The following is a 17,035-nucleotide window of genomic DNA, read 5'->3' on the forward strand; positions in this document are numbered from 1 at the left end:
GTGGGTGTTCATTTTATTGGAATATGTATAGATCAAGTGTGACCAACCTTTTGGTTTGCCTGGGCCGTAATGAATGAAGAGGAATTATCTTGGGCTGCATATAAAATATGTAATATTGTTAATGTATATAAATAACAAACTTCATTTTTTAATATTTTTTATTACAATCTTGTGAGGCCTCATTACTAGTTGTCCAGGGCCGCCTGTGGTATGTGGGTTGGACATGCCTGGTATAGGTGATCAGTTTCCTTTTCTTGATGCTCAGGATTGCTGCAGTGCTTTTTGTTCTCATTTAGTGTTTTACATAGCATTCTTCAGAGAGGGTAGGTTATTATTTTTATAGTGAAAAAAAGCTTATAACACCACCTTTGGGAAAAAAAAAACATTGTGTACTGATGTTTCTATAGCAATGCTAGAAAGATGCATGGGGTCAGGACAACAGTCATTGTGGTTGGCAATGTTTTCAGTGGTGTGCTGGAGACAGCTCACGCTGGCTTATGAAGGCCAGTTGTTAAATTCTCTGGAATTTTGTGGGCCAGTTGACAGCAAAGGTATCAGACTGGCCACAACCTAAAGGTGAGCCTTAACACCTGGCATGCCAATTAGCTGTTGTACAGTTAATGGTCACAACGGAGTTGGCAGAGCCATTTTTTGGAACATTTTAGAAGTACATCACTGGTAATCTTACTATACAAGTATAGGGTGATGTACTGTTGCATACATTCTAGATGTACCCTTGAATATTAACCATGATCTGTGAGATGTAAAGCTTTGTTTCCATAAATGCCAGCAGGGTTCAACATAGTCACATTGGTTACTAAATGTGAAACAAAAAAATGAAATGGTCATGAAAAAGATTGAAAAGTTAGGGACAGTTTGCCTTATATTGCCTGAAAGTTCAACTACGTGTATTGTTTCCCACAGCATAAGAAAACATCTGCTAACTCTATGAAGGGACTTTTCTGACCAAGCGAGGCTTTTGTGTGATCCATCAGAGTTCTCATTGTTGGGAAGGTTATTGATTATTCAGAGATTCATTTTTCAACTGGCTTCTGGCAACCAGCAGATAAATTTAACATTGAAAATTCATCTGTTGGTATATCCTACAAACAGCCTAATAAACATTCAGGAGCTTCTCTTATGAAGTTTGGTTGAAAAGACTTGAAATGGATTGTTTTTTGTGCTGTTGTTTGAACAGGACATGCTTGGTGATTTGTTCATTCCCATGGACACACCAGAAGCCCAATACAGAGGTTTTCTGAAGGGGCTGTTTGGTGGAACTGGTGGAACACTTGACCGAGAAGAACTGTGTAAGTGTTTTTCCCATACAATGTATCACAAAAAATAGAAATCAAAGTAAAATATAGAAAATGGAAATAAATTGAATAAAATTGTGATAGTATGACACTGGCCTTTCTGAAATGGTTGTTCAAAACTAATATTTGAACAATGTTGCAAATGTTGTTCAAATGGATAATTTAAATTATACCATTTAACTCCAAACGTCTATAAAGTTGCTATGTATCTGTGTGCTAAAGGCTATGATGGAGGTACTGAATAATGTCTATTATGTATCCAAAGATAAAAAATACATTGTATGAATATCTCACCCAATGATTCCTATGAAAAGGGAAAAAAGATGGACCCAGATATATGCAACTAGTATCTTATTGTACTAATGTAAGGTTAATCTGTGAGGCGTCAAAAGCCATCAGTTACTTGCATGAACTTGGTAAAGTCTCATTGTTTGACATCAATAATGCCTGCAACTTTCTATTGCATTCAGTATATTCCATTCATCTTAAGACTGACTTCAGACCTCATGGCTGAAACATCTGGCCTAATTTTTGGACTTTCTTGCTTCTCCATTCCCTGCTTTTTGTTACATGTTGCCTGATGAAGAGTTCTTGAAAACTTGAAAGTTTGCACACTCTTCTGTGCCATTTTGGGACAAAATAAAGGTATTACTAGACTCTGGGATTTATTTCATGGACAATATGGGTATGTTTGCTTTTTATTCTATTGAGGCTGTGGGGGGGATTCATTGTATGTTTTAACCTTAACTTACAGCAATATAGTATTAATTGCATATACTTGGGTTTCTTGATTACAGAATGATCTGATAGGGGCACAACACACATTTTCTCCATCAATTGTCCCTATTTTCATCATGAATAGCTTCCCCTAAAATTGAAATTGGGACGTGGTATGTTGGTTGTCTTCTACCATCTGGGAAGTATACTGTGCTCTATATTGGGGAAGATTGTTCTGCAGAATGAAATTCTACCGAAGAGTTATCCCATTCCGAATAATATCTTTTCTGAGAATGGAAATGTTTTCCCATGGTAGCCAGGATTTTAGTGATGACAAGAAGCAGTCCTTCTGCAGATATTCCCAACATAGCTCAATAAATAGTACTTATTTTGTACAGTTTATTCTTTATACTACAGCCCAAAATTGGTGGGATTCTTAAAAGATGAAAAAACATTGCAAACAATTCCAACAAGGAAATAAAAAAGGAAGGCATCAAAAGAAGTCAAAGCACAAAATTAAAAGAAAATAATATTTGGCAAAAAGTGGGTGTTGAAATATTGCACAAGAGCAGTATTTCACAGTCCCCTGGGCTCTGGAAGTCTGCTAACTCAACCAGATTTTAAGGGACCTCCAGGAAGGTTAAAAAAAATGATGCCAACTTTACTTTGAGAAAAGGATATTAGATAAAGCAGGGACCACAGCAGAGAAGGTTTGCTGCCTAGGACCCACCAAATAAAGTTCCCTAGCTGAAGGGATCTACAGCATGCTGGATCTGGTGGGATTGGTAGATTTAATTGGGAGGTGTGGTCCCTCACATATTAAATATCTCAACGTTAATACTGAAATGGGTGAAGATAACATAATTTCATATAACAATGACAAATCACATAGGAGACAGAAATACAAATCAATATAGGATTGGAAAAATATCAGTTAGCATTAGGATTTGGAAAAGCAGTCTTGGAACAGTAGATGAGTACAAACTGAATATAACTCAGCAGACTGTGGCATACCTACCAAAAGGAAAATGCTATTTTAATCTGTATCTAAGAGAAGTATAGTTTTTAAGTCATTGAGAGCCATAATGATGTGTTATTCTACTTGGTCACACCTTACCTCAAGTACATTGACCAGTTATGGACATCATGCTTTCAGAAACAATCACATAAACGAACAGATTTAAATATGAACAACAGAACTGAACAAGGGACTAAACACCCACTCCTACCAAGGATTGAAAACATTTGAGAATTTTTACTCTTCAGAACTGGCAAAATATACAATTTTGAATTATTTGAAGATATGCCAAATGGAAGTAAAAATTTAATATCTACATCCTGTGAAGACAGGTTCTAAATTCATGTTAGGGGGAAAAACATCCTAATTTGAAGTGGAACTAATGATCAAAGAAAGTGATGAACTCCATTTGAAGGGATACTATTCAAATGGAATTTAGACAACCATTTGTTGGGAATGTTTTATTTTGGATTCATGATAGCCTAAAGTACTTCTCCCAACTCTACGATTCAATAATGCTTTGATTCTGTGATCTGAATGAGAACTATTTCTATCATCTGCTTCACCTGTTGGCGTAGGTATAGGCAGGAAGTTTCAGAAACGCAATAGAACACTTTTAATTCTGTTCCATTTCCAGTTGGCGAAGCAACATCAGGAAAAGCATCTCGTACTCTTGCTCAGCATATTCCTGGATCAATTGAGGGTATGAAAGGAGCTGCAGGAGGTGCTATTGGAGATCTGGCTCGTGCACGCCTCGCTCTTGACGAAAGGGGACAAAAACTTGGAGAACTAGACGAAAAGACAGCAAGAATGATGTCAAGTGCAGAGGCATTTTCCAAACATGCACATGAGGTGGGTAGTGATTTTGGAGTAGCATTTCTTGCCTTTACTGTGCACTGAGATGAGGGATACCTTTGAACTGATTTATTCACTCCATTAGGCAGATGACATGTAAATCAGATTTGTTTGAGACCTTCTTAGCTATTTTGGTCCATATTTAGTGCATTTATTCTTTTCGTTATTCTAGCAGCAGTGATTATGGTGAACAAATGTAGTTAAGAAAGAGAAATTGTAATAAATGAATGGCTGACAAACTGGGATAGAAACTGCACTAATTGTACTTTTCAAAGTAGTTTTTTACAGGGTTGAATCCAGTTCTTTCAATTGGCTAGTCTGACTGCTACTAATCTTCTCTTTAATTTCCAGGGGTGCCAGAACCTCTGTGCTGCCTATGCAAGGGTGGTTAAAATTTTTAAATAACCTGTTCTGTGGGTGTGGCTGTTGGTAGGTGTGGATTGGTGGTCATGTGACTGGGTGGGCATGGCCACCTTGATATCACTCACATCAAGGGTTGCTTCTCCTCGCCTGGCCTCTCATGACAGTGGGGATGTTGCAACGGTTGTAAGTGTGAAAAATGGTCATAAGTCACTTTTTTCAGTGCCATTGTAACTTTGAATGGTCACTAAATGAACTGCTGTAAGTCAAGAATAACCTGTACAAAAATACAAAAAGCTTGCTTTCAAAAAGCTGCCCTAAATACCCATAATTAGATTAAAAATACCTGCAAGCCAGAGTTACAAATCAGGCAGGATGCCAGAGCACCTTGAGGAATGAAAATAATTAAAATGCAATGATAACTATCAAGCAGCCAACTCTTGCTTATAAAGTGAAACCCTTTAGCAGAGAGATCATTTAAGCTCTCCAAAAAGAGCACACCCAGGAGAAGCAATCCTTAGATCCATTTACACCACTTAAAGATACCAGGTGGTCTCACTCATCTCACAAGATATCCTAAGGAAATAATCCAGATTTAAGGAAAGGTCACATGGCCTCCAGAAAGGCAGTAAAAAAATCAGTGCCAAGCTTGCATCCTGTCTCTTGGAAGAATACCCCAAAAGGACAGATACCACTAAAGCAATGAAGGAAGACTCCCTCCCCAGATAGAAAAAGAAACCAAAGAAAAATTCAAACACAATACAAATAATTAAATCACAACAGTAGCTGTTGCTTGTTAAACCAATTACCAGAACCAATAGACATAGGAACTAGCAGATTTCTCAAACCAGTTTCTTTTCAGGAACAGAGATGAATCTTTTTCCTTCCAAACTAAGCTGAATAGGGAAAATTATCCCATCAATAAACATAGAATTAAACTTCACCAAGCACAGAATTAAAATTAACCAAAAACCAGTTTTAAACCCAAACTCAGAAAGGTATGTAAACTCACATTTGAATGTCAATCTTTCTAGCTAGCCAAGAAGTATTTTTGCAGGGGAGTATTTCCTCCCAACAGCAGCGTAAAAAGCTTAAAACAACCCTTCCCCTTTAAAAAACAAACAAACCCTCCTTTGAGACAGTAAGTGTAGGCTGTCTGCTAAGAACGTAATAAGGATGGAAAAAACAAAAGGAGATTGCTCCTAACTACCGGTTCTCCAAACTGCTTAGAAAGAACTGGTCAGAATTGGTAGAATCCCACCCCTGTGCCTATGTTTTAATCATACATTTTAAATCTCGGAATGGGAGTTGGTTGATGCACTGCCCACAACTAACCCACGCAACCTCATCCATTGTCTCTCTCAAACATCCAGAATCACTTGGAAAGAGGTATGACTGTTTGGCTTTCAGTCCTTAATACCTCCCCAAACAAAAATTGGCTAAATGTTTGGAAAAGTTCAGTGAAGTGCTTTAAGCCTCAGTTGGGAGTAAACATGACTTTTTCAAAAGTTAGCAACCCCCATCATTCCTTTATGGCTAATAGCAGCAGAATTCCTGGTCCTGGTCAAGACATGTTATATCAATTTCCCATATTTTCAAATGTCTGCTCCAGCATACAGTCTATAAGTACCCAAACAGATAGGCAGTCTCTGGAAGTTGAAGTTTAGGGTTCATACTACAGATGTTAGGATGAAAGGAAAACATTCATACTGTATCTCCATGTCACTTGAATATTGTTATCTCTATTCTTTCAGGTAATGGTCAAATACAAGGACAAAAAATGGTACCAATTCTGATTTTCAGCCAGGAAGCTGTCCTTGAGTGTGCTGTATTGAGAAATTAGTAGGACAAGCTTCAACAGAACGGCCTCTTGGCAGAAGCTGTTCCATGCTGTTTCCTCTTTCCCTTTCCTGTCCAAAGAAGATGGTAGTTTTCTAAGGCCACTGCATAGTGGATCTTTGAATCTATTTTGAGTCTTTTCCAAATGATCAATATCTAACAGGTAACATTTAACTGGCTTTGAATATAAGCTGTAGAAAGGAAAACTCCTGGTTTGAAGCAGCATGTATATATTAGATTGTTAATGCAGTTACATGAACAAAATTTTGCATGATTAACTGGCTTTCTATACAAAAAAAGCAAAGCATGCTATGACTAAGGAAAGGGGTTTATTGTTATGTTCCACAAATACACATAGACATTTTAAAACATTTCTAGCATGTTGCTTTCAGCTGAAAATAAACTGCATTTCTCTGATTTGACATTCTTTTTTCTGTAGGCAAGTTTAGTTTGAAAATAGTCATTCATTTCATTATTTAACAAATAGTCACATAAAGTTTAGCGGCCAAACCTTCGTGCTTTCTTTATGGGACATTTTAAAACAGATATTACTATTGTATCTGATATTACATATATTCATTAATTTTGTTTCAACAAAGTTCCAGATAATTTTGCAACTTTTCCAAAGTTCATGGGTTATATTCAAAATCACATATTTTTGTCTTAAACTTTCCTTAAATCTGCATATTTTGTAAAGTTTTTGAGCTGAGAAATATCTTGATGTAGATTGTGGTGGATTCTTTGAATTATGTTTCTGGTTTCAATGGACTTGAAAGAAATCTGATGGATTTCTTCAATAATGAGAGTCTTTGCTTCTACTTTGGGAACTGCAGCAAAAATTTATAAATAAATTATACAAATTAGTGTTGTTTTTTTCCAGTAATTATAGTAGAAAACATATCTAGTAAGCAGGTTCTATTAAGACATAAATTTCATCAATAAAAAGGATTGCAAAGATCTCTTTTGGGAAATCCCCAAGTTAGATCACTGGGTACTAATATGGCCAAGAATGAAGTGGGGGGTAAAAGGCTTTTTAAAAACAAAGGAGCCCACTTCATACAGAGATTGATAACATTTTGACAACAAAGTTGGTGTCAAAACATTATCCCTTCCACAAAAAGCTTTGTTTGACTGAGAGCTTCCTGATGCCTCTACCAAGGAATACCTAGTCTCATCAGAGAGTAAGGCATATCTGAGACAAATAGCTTTATCTGCTGGTCACAGATGCTGAAGTTACTGAAAGCATAATTCCTGTTAGGAAAAAATAGAAGAGAAACCATGCTGTTACTCAAAAACTTAGTGAATGAACATCTACAATTCACCAAGCCCGTAAGTTATAAGAAAAGGAAAGGGTCGGCAAGGAAGAGTCAGAAAAATAACCTGGAATTCTAAAGTCTAAAGTTTGAAATGAACTGAGGCTGATGAAACTTTCAAAACAAAAGGAAAAGCAACACTGAACCAATTACTCAATGAATATATCAAAAGGACCACAAGATGACGACAGGTTAGGCAGACTGCTCTACTGTATAAAGAAAAGGGTATGAGTGTGTAAAAAATAGTTTTATAAAATTGTGCATAGAATGGAGAAATGTATTAAATAAAATTGTCCAGGTTTATTACAGAAGCAGGGAATGATCTGTTTATCTGTTATCACATTTGAAGTACGCGGTTAAACATTGTAGGGTATCTAAGCCAACAAATGTTGATGTAAATTCTTAGCAAGAGTTTTATGCTTATTTAAGAAAATAAATATAAATAAAAAACAAAATAGATTTATTATTTATCATTTAGTAAATGAAAATCTGATTGAGAATTTGGTTGTGGTTACTTTAATTTGAGATGCGCTCCAAAATTAGGGAACTGGTCTGGATGCAAGACAAATAGAATTTAAAAATATTTTTTGTACAGTTTAACTATGGATTATACTATCATAAGTTTGGATGGTAATCATAAAAGTTCCTTTAACAAAAACACTTTTAATAAACAACAATAAAAAGAAAGGTAAATTGTCATTATTTGTGTTCATAGGTTTTCCATTCAGTAAGACAAATACTGAAAAATGCTTCAGATCAGTGCTTCTTAATTCGGTTCATGAAGGTACTTATTCCAGCTGTGCTTTGGGGATATTTTCATCAGGGAACATGATTATTTATGTGCTTTGAAAATTACTAAATTGGGTTGCCCTGAGGAGATTCCACCCTCACTGGGCAATTATTTTCTGTTTATGGAGAAGGAGTTACACTTTTAAGATTCTATCTTCTTTGTCTAATAAGTTACTCTACATTTGATCAAGCATAGCTAACCTTTTCCTTAGTGGATATCCAGAATTATTCTGTGACTCGGATCACTTATTTCTCTATCTATGAGCTCTGCTTTTTCCAGAAAGATGCAGATTTCATGGTTATAGAATTGGTGACAGCAACCATTGCTCACAGATTTGCTAAGCCATGGTTCATTTCATCATGGTTAACAAGCCACAATACACTACGTTCATCTAACATGCAAAGCAAAATTGAAGTAAATTCTATTTTGTACACCAGCCAGTGAATATTGTGTGTGTGTTCACACTGATTGGTTAATAGAAATGATTGTCCTCACATTTTGACCTTATTAAGTATATCAGTCTAAAGAATAGCGCATTATCTAATCCTAGATGTTCCATCATTTCCAGTAATGTGAATCAGAATTTGAAAACAAGAACTAATTTAATTGACCAATATAAATCACCAGATGAATTTGCATTTAGTTGACAATTACACTTAGCATATTATCCTCAATGGAAGTACATCTATATGGAGGGAAGCATGCAGTGGGGTATCCCAAGCTTCTGTTTTGGGGCCAGAACTATCTAACATCTTCATAAATGATCTAAGTGAGGGGATAGAAGAGATGCTCATCAGATCTGCAGATCACAGCAAGGTGAAGGGAAATGCTAACAGTTTGGAAGATAGGCTAAAGATTCAAAAGGATCTTTACAGAGTTGAGCATTGGGACTTATCCAACAAAATGCAGTTCAGTTTTGACAAAAGTAAGGTCGTGCACTTAGGTAGGAAAAACCAAATTACAGGTATAGATTAGTGGCACCTGGCTCACCAATAGTAACTGAGAGAGGGATCTAGGAGTCCTAATGGACAACCACTTTACTTGATGCTGATATTTGAGCCAATAGTGTTGTCTTCTTTCATACTGACTCCTTGTTGTAGTTTGTCGACTGCCAGCTGAGTTGGCAGTCGAATCAGAGGAGGTGGAGGGGGTGCCTGGATTACCATCAGGGTCTGTGGAAGGCTCCGAGGAGGAGGTTTCAGAGCCAGATGCAGAGCAGGGCCCATCATCTCGCGCTCAGGCAGAGACAGCTGTTTTCGGGCCCTGAGCTGAGCGAGGGGAATAGCTGGGGCCTGTCCCAGATGCATGTATGCGCAGAGAAATGCGGAGAGGACAGCAATGCAAGTTCCAAATGCTGAGTTAATTTTCAAATGCAGCTGAAGAGAAGGAACATGCCTCTATTTTACACTAAGTGATGAAGTATATTGTATTATGGAACAAAGTGAGCAAATTCATTGACTGATTTCACATTATTACCTGGCATATAAAAAATCACGGAATTATTACAGAAACCTGAGATACAGATACTCTTTATATTCAAATTACACACACAGCAAAAGAGATTAATTCCACTTTATTATTCATATATTTCATTATGTACATGAAATAAGTTAAATATATATTCTTCATAAAAAATTGTACTAGTAAAATATAACAACTCATTCTTCTAGCTGTTCCTAACTGCATTGCATTTAAAAAATAATCTTATATTATATGTTAAGAGTTAAATATGGACTTTGGAATCACTGAGATATTACCAGGAATTAATACTATTTGGTGAAATAATTTCATAGTGATTTTAGTTATACCATGACATCTGAATTATTTTCTTAACAGATTTAGGGACCAGATTTTTTTCTGAGATATTAAGGGATGTATCAGTGCAAAGAAAAAAGAAATATGCCTATGCATTACAAATGTCTGTTCATCATTCAGAATTCCAAGTCTTGGAGATCTCCCCAGCTAGGCCCAATTTTGATCTTTACTGAAAGCTTTACTGAGAGTTTTACAGCATTTTCCATTTCATGTTTAACAATCTGTGCTACCTGAAAACAACAACAATATAGGATGGTTACCATGAGATTCTTCAAATATGTAACTTTCTTTTTTTACTAGTTATCAAAGTTGAATAAATCTTTAAGGTGGGTCACAGTATCTTTAATATTAGGGCAGGAACAATCATTCAGCGAATCTGAAAAAGTAATTACACAACTGACTCTCAAAAGAATCATAATCTATTTTATGTCATTTAGAAAAATGTAGAACCATACAATTATGAAACTCAGCCCAAGCATACATGGATGGCATTTTGCAGTCTAAAAAACCAGCCAATTTCAGAGCTAAAGAAGCTTCTTGCATGAGAAGCAAAATGTCTTAAACGAAAAAACAAAGTCCAGTTGCCTCTTGAAAAAGCATCTTTGAGACAACTATGACCTGGATGACTGAAATCTCCATTAGACATTCAGCCAATTTGCACTTCATTCCCTTATAGCTCTGAATGCAACTTCTGTCTAAAGTGACTATAAGATGTAGATCTAAACATAAGGACAAAACTGTATTCTTTGCAGTCAACTTGATAACCCTACAGATAACAACCAGTCTGTAAGAATTTCAGGGAAACTATAATCATACCTGAATTATGCCCTCAACCAACCCATGCAACTTTCACCAGCAGTTTACTTCCCAATGACTTGGAACTGATGTAACCTCTTCATCACAAAACCTTCACATTACACTCCCACACCTGAAGTCCTTATAATTAAGAGGAACACTGACACTGGCAACCCTTAAATTCCACCGAAGATGTTACTTAGCCTAGTAATGAAATATTTGGAAACCAATCCACAAGCTTGGAGAAGGAATCCTTACCCTCATACCTGAACGATGTTGTCTTCTGCAACTTCATAGAGAAGTTCATCATGCAATTGGAGTATGAAGAATCCTCCATGTTTGGGATGCATAATCTCACTCTTTTTCATCGTCTGAGATTTTCCTAGAAGAATAAACACTGCATACTTAACCATTAAAAGAATAGTTTCAAAGGACATTAAAGGTTATAAAAGTATCATTATTGCTACATGAATAGAAATATGTTGCCTCCAAAGGAAAGACGTGGTCGTGATTAGTGAAGAAAACTCTGAAATAATAGGGGAGGAGAAGTCACCAGGAGAGTTTGTTAAGCCAATAGATTCAACAAAGCTACATTCATATTCAAAAATTAATATTTCTCTAAAGAAATAACTGTTTTTTTCTAACCCGCATTAGTCAGAACATGTTTAAAATAACATTTTAGCATTACATTTTAGCAAAACATTGATATCTTAGAATGCTAGAATTAAAAAAACAACAGGATGATGAGGGAGTTGAACACCAGGTATATTTTTCTGCTTCTGAAATATTTAAGCAAATGCTCTGCAGCTGTTGTGATATTTTGCAGTTATACTCGACTTAGGACAGGCTGGTTCAGGAAGATCCAGCAGCTGCCATCACTATATAACATTGCCCCATATCCCACTGTCACTCTTCCCAAGTTCCTTTCTATTTTTTTCTGATCTATGGCATTCAATTCTGATGTGCACTTCGAAGAACTTGGCTAGGCAAACAAACTGTGTACAATTATTATCTTCCTGAAAACGCCATCGTATTTTGCCTAATGATGTCAATGTTATTTCTCATGTTGATTATATTTTCCTTTACAACAGGGGTATCAAACTGACAGCCCATGGGCCGGATGTGTCATGCGCAGGCCACACCCACCCCAGCTCTGCAAAGGAGAAAAATGTCACGAAATATGCCGTAACGGCGTGAGACTGCGAATTTGACACCCATACCTTACAATTTCTTATTGAATTCAGAATTCAGAGAATAGAAGAGCCAAGGGTCTGATTTTCCTGCTTTCTTGAAAATTAATAAAAGGAGAGAATGCTTATAACTGTAAATTACTTTCAAGACTTAGGAATCACTATTAAAATTAAAAATCAATAATAATAATTATTACAATAATAAAGAATGGATTTCTTTAATTATTTGAATTCATTCTTTATTGTATTATATTTTTATACCAGAACCAATATTATAGATTAATTTTGTTGTTACCCCAGTGTTTTTACATTACATTTTATTCTATTTTGGCCCTGTTTGATGGATTTGTAAAGAATTTTACAGAATTTAGAAAGGAGCTAATTTTTATTTAATTTAGGCACATTATTTTCCCCTTGATTTTTATTTTTCTATTACCCCAGTGTTGAGGACTGCATTTTCATAAACTGTTTATTAAATCAGAAGAAAAAGGCAATTTCATCACTTTCAATGCCTCTGTAAAGGATGTAGGAAATCACGTTCTGCATCTATATAATCAGAAATATTAAGGATAACATGCAGATGTGGGATACAGGGAATCCTGGAATGCTCCTCTTGTTTCTCTTGTTCTTTTTTTATGAACACTGAAGTTTATTTAGATTATTCTTACTGACGTTAAAAATGTAAAAAGATGGAATATTCTAAAAAGATGAATATCTTCCTTTCCTGCATAAACAGAAAAAAATATTTTCTTTTCTTGACTAAAATTACTTTTCATTTTGTTATATGACTAACTGATGAAAGGCAGAGGCAGATATTAGACCTGCCTCTTTCCCCAGAAGTTATGGCACAATTCAGATGATGAGAGAGAGGGGCTATTGGCAGAACCCATCCCTTACTGTCTCTGAATTCTAAATGAACATTGTGGGAGGACATCATTTAAGGCCCAGTGGGTCAAATGTATCAGCTTGGTGACCCATGGTTTCCCCCAAATCTTTCCTGTTAGTTTCGATAACCTAATGCTGTTGTCTAAAAAGTAATAGATTTGATTATTTTACTTTCTTGAAACAGCCTTAGAATATTATCCTTACTTACTTACACTGTAAATGAAAATGTAATTGAGCATCGATTTTAACTGATACGGACCCCAAGAAGCCCACTCACCATATTGAAATATCTGCTTGGAATATTTAGTGTTCTGAGGCAGGCTAGAAGCAAAACCTGGTCAGGTATATATATGGCAAAAGCTCTAAAAAAGGAGTAAACCTTTCATGTCCTTCTTACATGAAAGCAGGTGTTTCCCATAGTTTTAAAATTTAGAACATTGATACCAAATATAGAATATAGACAAAGGAAGAAAAAAAATACTGACCTGACAATATTTGGGGGAATGGGCTCTCCAAATGTCCAAAAGATTTTACTGTTGAAGGTAAAGCTTCCAACTGTGTCTGTATATTCACTGTGGCTACCTTGACAATATCTGCAGCAGAGCCCTGGATAACTGTGTTTACAGCTTGCCTCTCTGCCTAAAGTTCATAAAAATCACAGTGCAGAAGTGCAAACAAATCAACTGCTATAAATAGGCAACAGAATTTATATTCAATTGAGAACGTTAATTTTATTCCTGGAACTCTTTCTCTCTGTGTCTTTTTCTTTATAACAGCTTGAAATAATAATAATAATAGAGTTCCTACAGCATTTCTGCGTTCTGTAGTACGGATGAAAACATACAAATATAAACAACTATACCTATAATATTACAAGTATAATAAGCAAGCAAACAAATAAATAAGGATGGAATCTTAAACTAAAAAAAGAGAAAGAGGAACAATGAAGAAATAGTTTTGCAGAAATAGTTTCAAATAGTGGTTTGGCAGTTAAAAGAATAGTTCTGTAGTAAAGCAACACAACTAAACTCTATGCAGTACTTTTACTAGAGAGACCTGTGGCATTGCATGTAAGCATGCAATTTAATACTTTTTAGAATATGAGTTTTAAAAAAATATTCTGCTGAGCTCATATTAAAGAGAATTCAAACCATATAAATCAGTACATACAGTTGGCATTAAGATCCATGCATTTGGGTTGGTATAATCACTTTAAAAATCAAAGTTGCAAAGGTATTTTTTTAAAGTGCACATCAAAAACAAAGAATGCAGATAATTTATTCGTTAAATTGAGCAAGAAATAAATAGAATGAAATATATTAGAATCAGAAGTCTGCACTGATTTTGAATAAAAAATGTGAGATGGCTCACAGTTGTTAATTGGAAGACCCTCCTTCAGCATATAACTTGCTATAAATTGATGCAACAAATTAAAACAGATCTGGAGAAATGGGAAAACCTACAACTATCACTGATAGGTAGGATAGCTACAATAAAAATTAACATATTGCCAAGATCTATTTTAAACAATTCCAATAAAACTGGGGAAAAATACTTTGAGGAACTCAATAAAGTAATATTAAGATTTATTTGGCAAGGGAAAAAAGGAAGAGTAAGTCTAAAAATGTTGCAAGATTAGAGAAATAGAGGAGGCGAATTGGGAATTATATTATCAGGCTGCGGTACTCACTTGGGTGAAAGAATGGATTGTATTGAGGAACAAAAAACTATTGACCTTGGAGGGACATGACTTGCAATTGGGCTGGCATGCCTTCTTGTGATATGGGAAAAATAAAATACATGGTTACTTTCAAAGGCATTATATTAGGAATGCATTATTGCTAGTATGGGAAAAAGTTAGAGAACAACACTATGTGAGGATACCAGTGGTCACATTATCATATGTGGTGGACTTGCCCAAAAGCAAAAAAATACTGGGCAAAAATACATATGTGGTGGAAAAAATGATAAAACAGCGTACTAATTTAAAACCAGAAATATTTCTATTGGGATTGTACCAGAAAAATACAGTAAGGAAAATGCATATTTAGTTATTCATATATTAACTGCTGCTAGAATTGTATTTCCATAAAATTGGAAGAGTGAAGTGATACCTACAGATGAAAATATGATTAGGAAAATATTAGAATGTGCAGAAATGAATAGATTAACAATGGCAATTAAGGAGAAAGAACAAACTAAATACTATATGGTATGGGATCTATTTTATCAATGGTCAAATAATAAAAATGGAAGTTAGAAACAGGGAAACAATATAAAGAAGATATGTTAAAAGAGATAAGTAAATATTTTGACTAGTATGTTGAATATTAGTATTTTAATATTATAGAATAAAATATAAATGTAATGGATGCTGCTGCAATTTTGATTATTGTTTAACAAAGATATTTGTACCCAGACAATACAATGTTCAATTGAAAATAGAATTATTATATTAAAAAAAAAGCAACTGACATAGGATTGCTCTTCTTTCGAAGACAATGCAAAGCCACCAGGTTTTTCATTCTGGTGTTTCCATGCTTCATTTTGGAGGGGATGCAGTGAAATAAAACAACAAGGCTGAGTATTAGAAACAAGGGGAGTTACTTCTACATCTCTATGGAAGAATGAAAGCTGAGAATTACTTTTGATATACCTGGACTTCTCTGAAATCAACGTGAGCTGCAAGGAAGCTACAAAATAGATCAAGATGTGGATCCTGATTGGGTAGAAATGGTTTATGTTGTTGCAATTTAATTACAGCAATGACAGGTCAACAGGGAGAAGAAATTAGAAATACAACAAACTGCTTGAAAATTAATGGTACGATCAAGTATCCAGAGAACAAGAACAGTACCACTAGGAAAACTGAGTACAGCATGGGTGTATGCGTTTTATTTCTTCAAAGAGATGTAGCAGTTTAACAAAAGGTTTCTCACTATACCTGAGCCTTCTTGTAAGGATTTGTTTCTTTAATTGCTGGGAGGTATCTACGCCTTCCCATAATTGTCTTCACAAACCCATCCTGAGTACACTTCTTCACTGTCTCTTTCAGGAATTTCTGAATACCTACAAAAACATGAAATAATATTATCTCATTTCTGGTGGCAGCTAACAGTTAATCACATATATCGTATTTTTCTGAGTATAAGACGTACTTTTTCCACTCAAAAAAGTGGGTGGAAATGTCTGTGCATCTTATACAGAGAATACGGGCCCATTTTTGGCCTCCCAAAACCTCCACAGGTCCTATTTTTGCCCTCTCCAGCATCCAGAAGCACACTGCAGGCCAAAAATGTACCCGTTTTTGGCCTCTGGAGGCCTTTGTGGGTCCTGTTTTTGGTCTCGAGGGCAAAAACAGGCCCACCCATTTTTGGCCTGCAGAATGCTTCTGGACGCCGGAGGGTGGGTGGGAAACAGGACACGCGGAGGCCAAGAACTATTTTTTTCTTGTTTTCCCCCTCTAAACCAAGTGCGTCTTATAGTCCAGTGCGTCTTTATAGTCTGAAAAATACGATAAATCCCTGGTTGAGTCCTCACATATAGTGCTAATTTTTATTAAGAATATCATTAATTATCATTAACAATATCAATATCATTTACTAACAATTCCTTATCTTAGCAACAGTCAGACTTCATAGATCTAAGGAAAGTTACACTGTTTCATGCTTAAGTCTTACGTTGTTATTATTACTACTAGACAAAGGGTACTATAGCACTCTTTTACTGTTTCCATGTGCTGATCTTTCAAAACAAAAACAAAAACCACTGCATTATTTTCATGGCCACTGTCTCCCAAACATGGGAAACAAATGCAAGAGGAAGGAAGCAAGAGGTGTTTCCAGTGGAGAAATAGCCTAACCAGAAATTTTCTAGAGTTGTTACATTTCAACAGAAAAGATTAAATGTGCTGCATTTTTATACACACACACACACAGTGAGAACAAATGGTTCTAGAACTTATTCCAAACTGCCATGAAGATCTGAATCTGTTGATATATCTCAAATTTCCAATAATTGTTTACTGAATGGCAGCAGTAATAACTTGTTTTCCTCAGAAGTGAAGAAAGTTAACCAAAACAGATCTCCCTTCAGAACTCTTCCATACAAAGTGTCCTACCATTGCATGCCCATTGCATTCA

At 35.6% G+C, this 17,035-nt stretch overlaps 2 protein-coding genes across 5 annotated transcripts in view; one reads left to right on the forward strand and one right to left on the reverse strand.

Moving 5' to 3' along the window:
- STXBP5L (syntaxin binding protein 5L) overlaps window positions 1-8,105 on the forward strand; it is an 82,482-nt gene extending 74,377 nt beyond the window's left edge. Inside the window, exons 24-26 of one of the 4 annotated variants that reach the window (XR_015742061.1) lie at window positions 1,199-1,310; window positions 1,787-1,961; window positions 3,689-3,824. Coding sequence is in view for 1 of the 4 variants with exons in the window: in XM_026713260.2 (XP_026569045.1) it covers window positions 1,199-1,310; window positions 3,689-3,903; window positions 6,021-6,062 (369 nt within the window). In the remaining 3 variants the exon portion in view is untranslated. Of the gene's footprint in view, window positions 1-1,198; window positions 1,311-1,786; window positions 2,002-3,688; window positions 3,904-6,020 lie in introns of those variants that run through there. The other 3 variants (XR_015742063.1, XR_015742062.1, XM_026713260.2) reach the window with 3 other exon arrangements.
- Window positions 8,106-9,767: 1,662 nt separating this feature from the next.
- POLQ (DNA polymerase theta) overlaps window positions 9,768-17,035 on the reverse strand; it is a 48,625-nt gene continuing 41,357 nt past the window's right edge. The window contains exons 27-30 of the mRNA XM_026713234.2: window positions 15,838-15,962; window positions 13,379-13,532; window positions 11,085-11,200; window positions 9,768-10,253 (exon numbers count right to left, since the gene is read on the reverse strand). Coding sequence (XP_026569019.2) covers window positions 10,140-10,253; window positions 11,085-11,200; window positions 13,379-13,532; window positions 15,838-15,962 — 509 coding nt within the window. The 3' untranslated portion in view covers window positions 9,768-10,139. The remainder of the gene's footprint in view (window positions 10,254-11,084; window positions 11,201-13,378; window positions 13,533-15,837; window positions 15,963-17,035) is intronic.

This window comes from Pseudonaja textilis, chromosome 2 (genome assembly GCF_049901715.1).
Source record: "Pseudonaja textilis isolate UNSWEBS1 chromosome 2, rPseTex1.2, whole genome shotgun sequence".
NCBI classification, from domain to species: domain Eukaryota; kingdom Metazoa; phylum Chordata; class Lepidosauria; order Squamata; family Elapidae; genus Pseudonaja; species Pseudonaja textilis.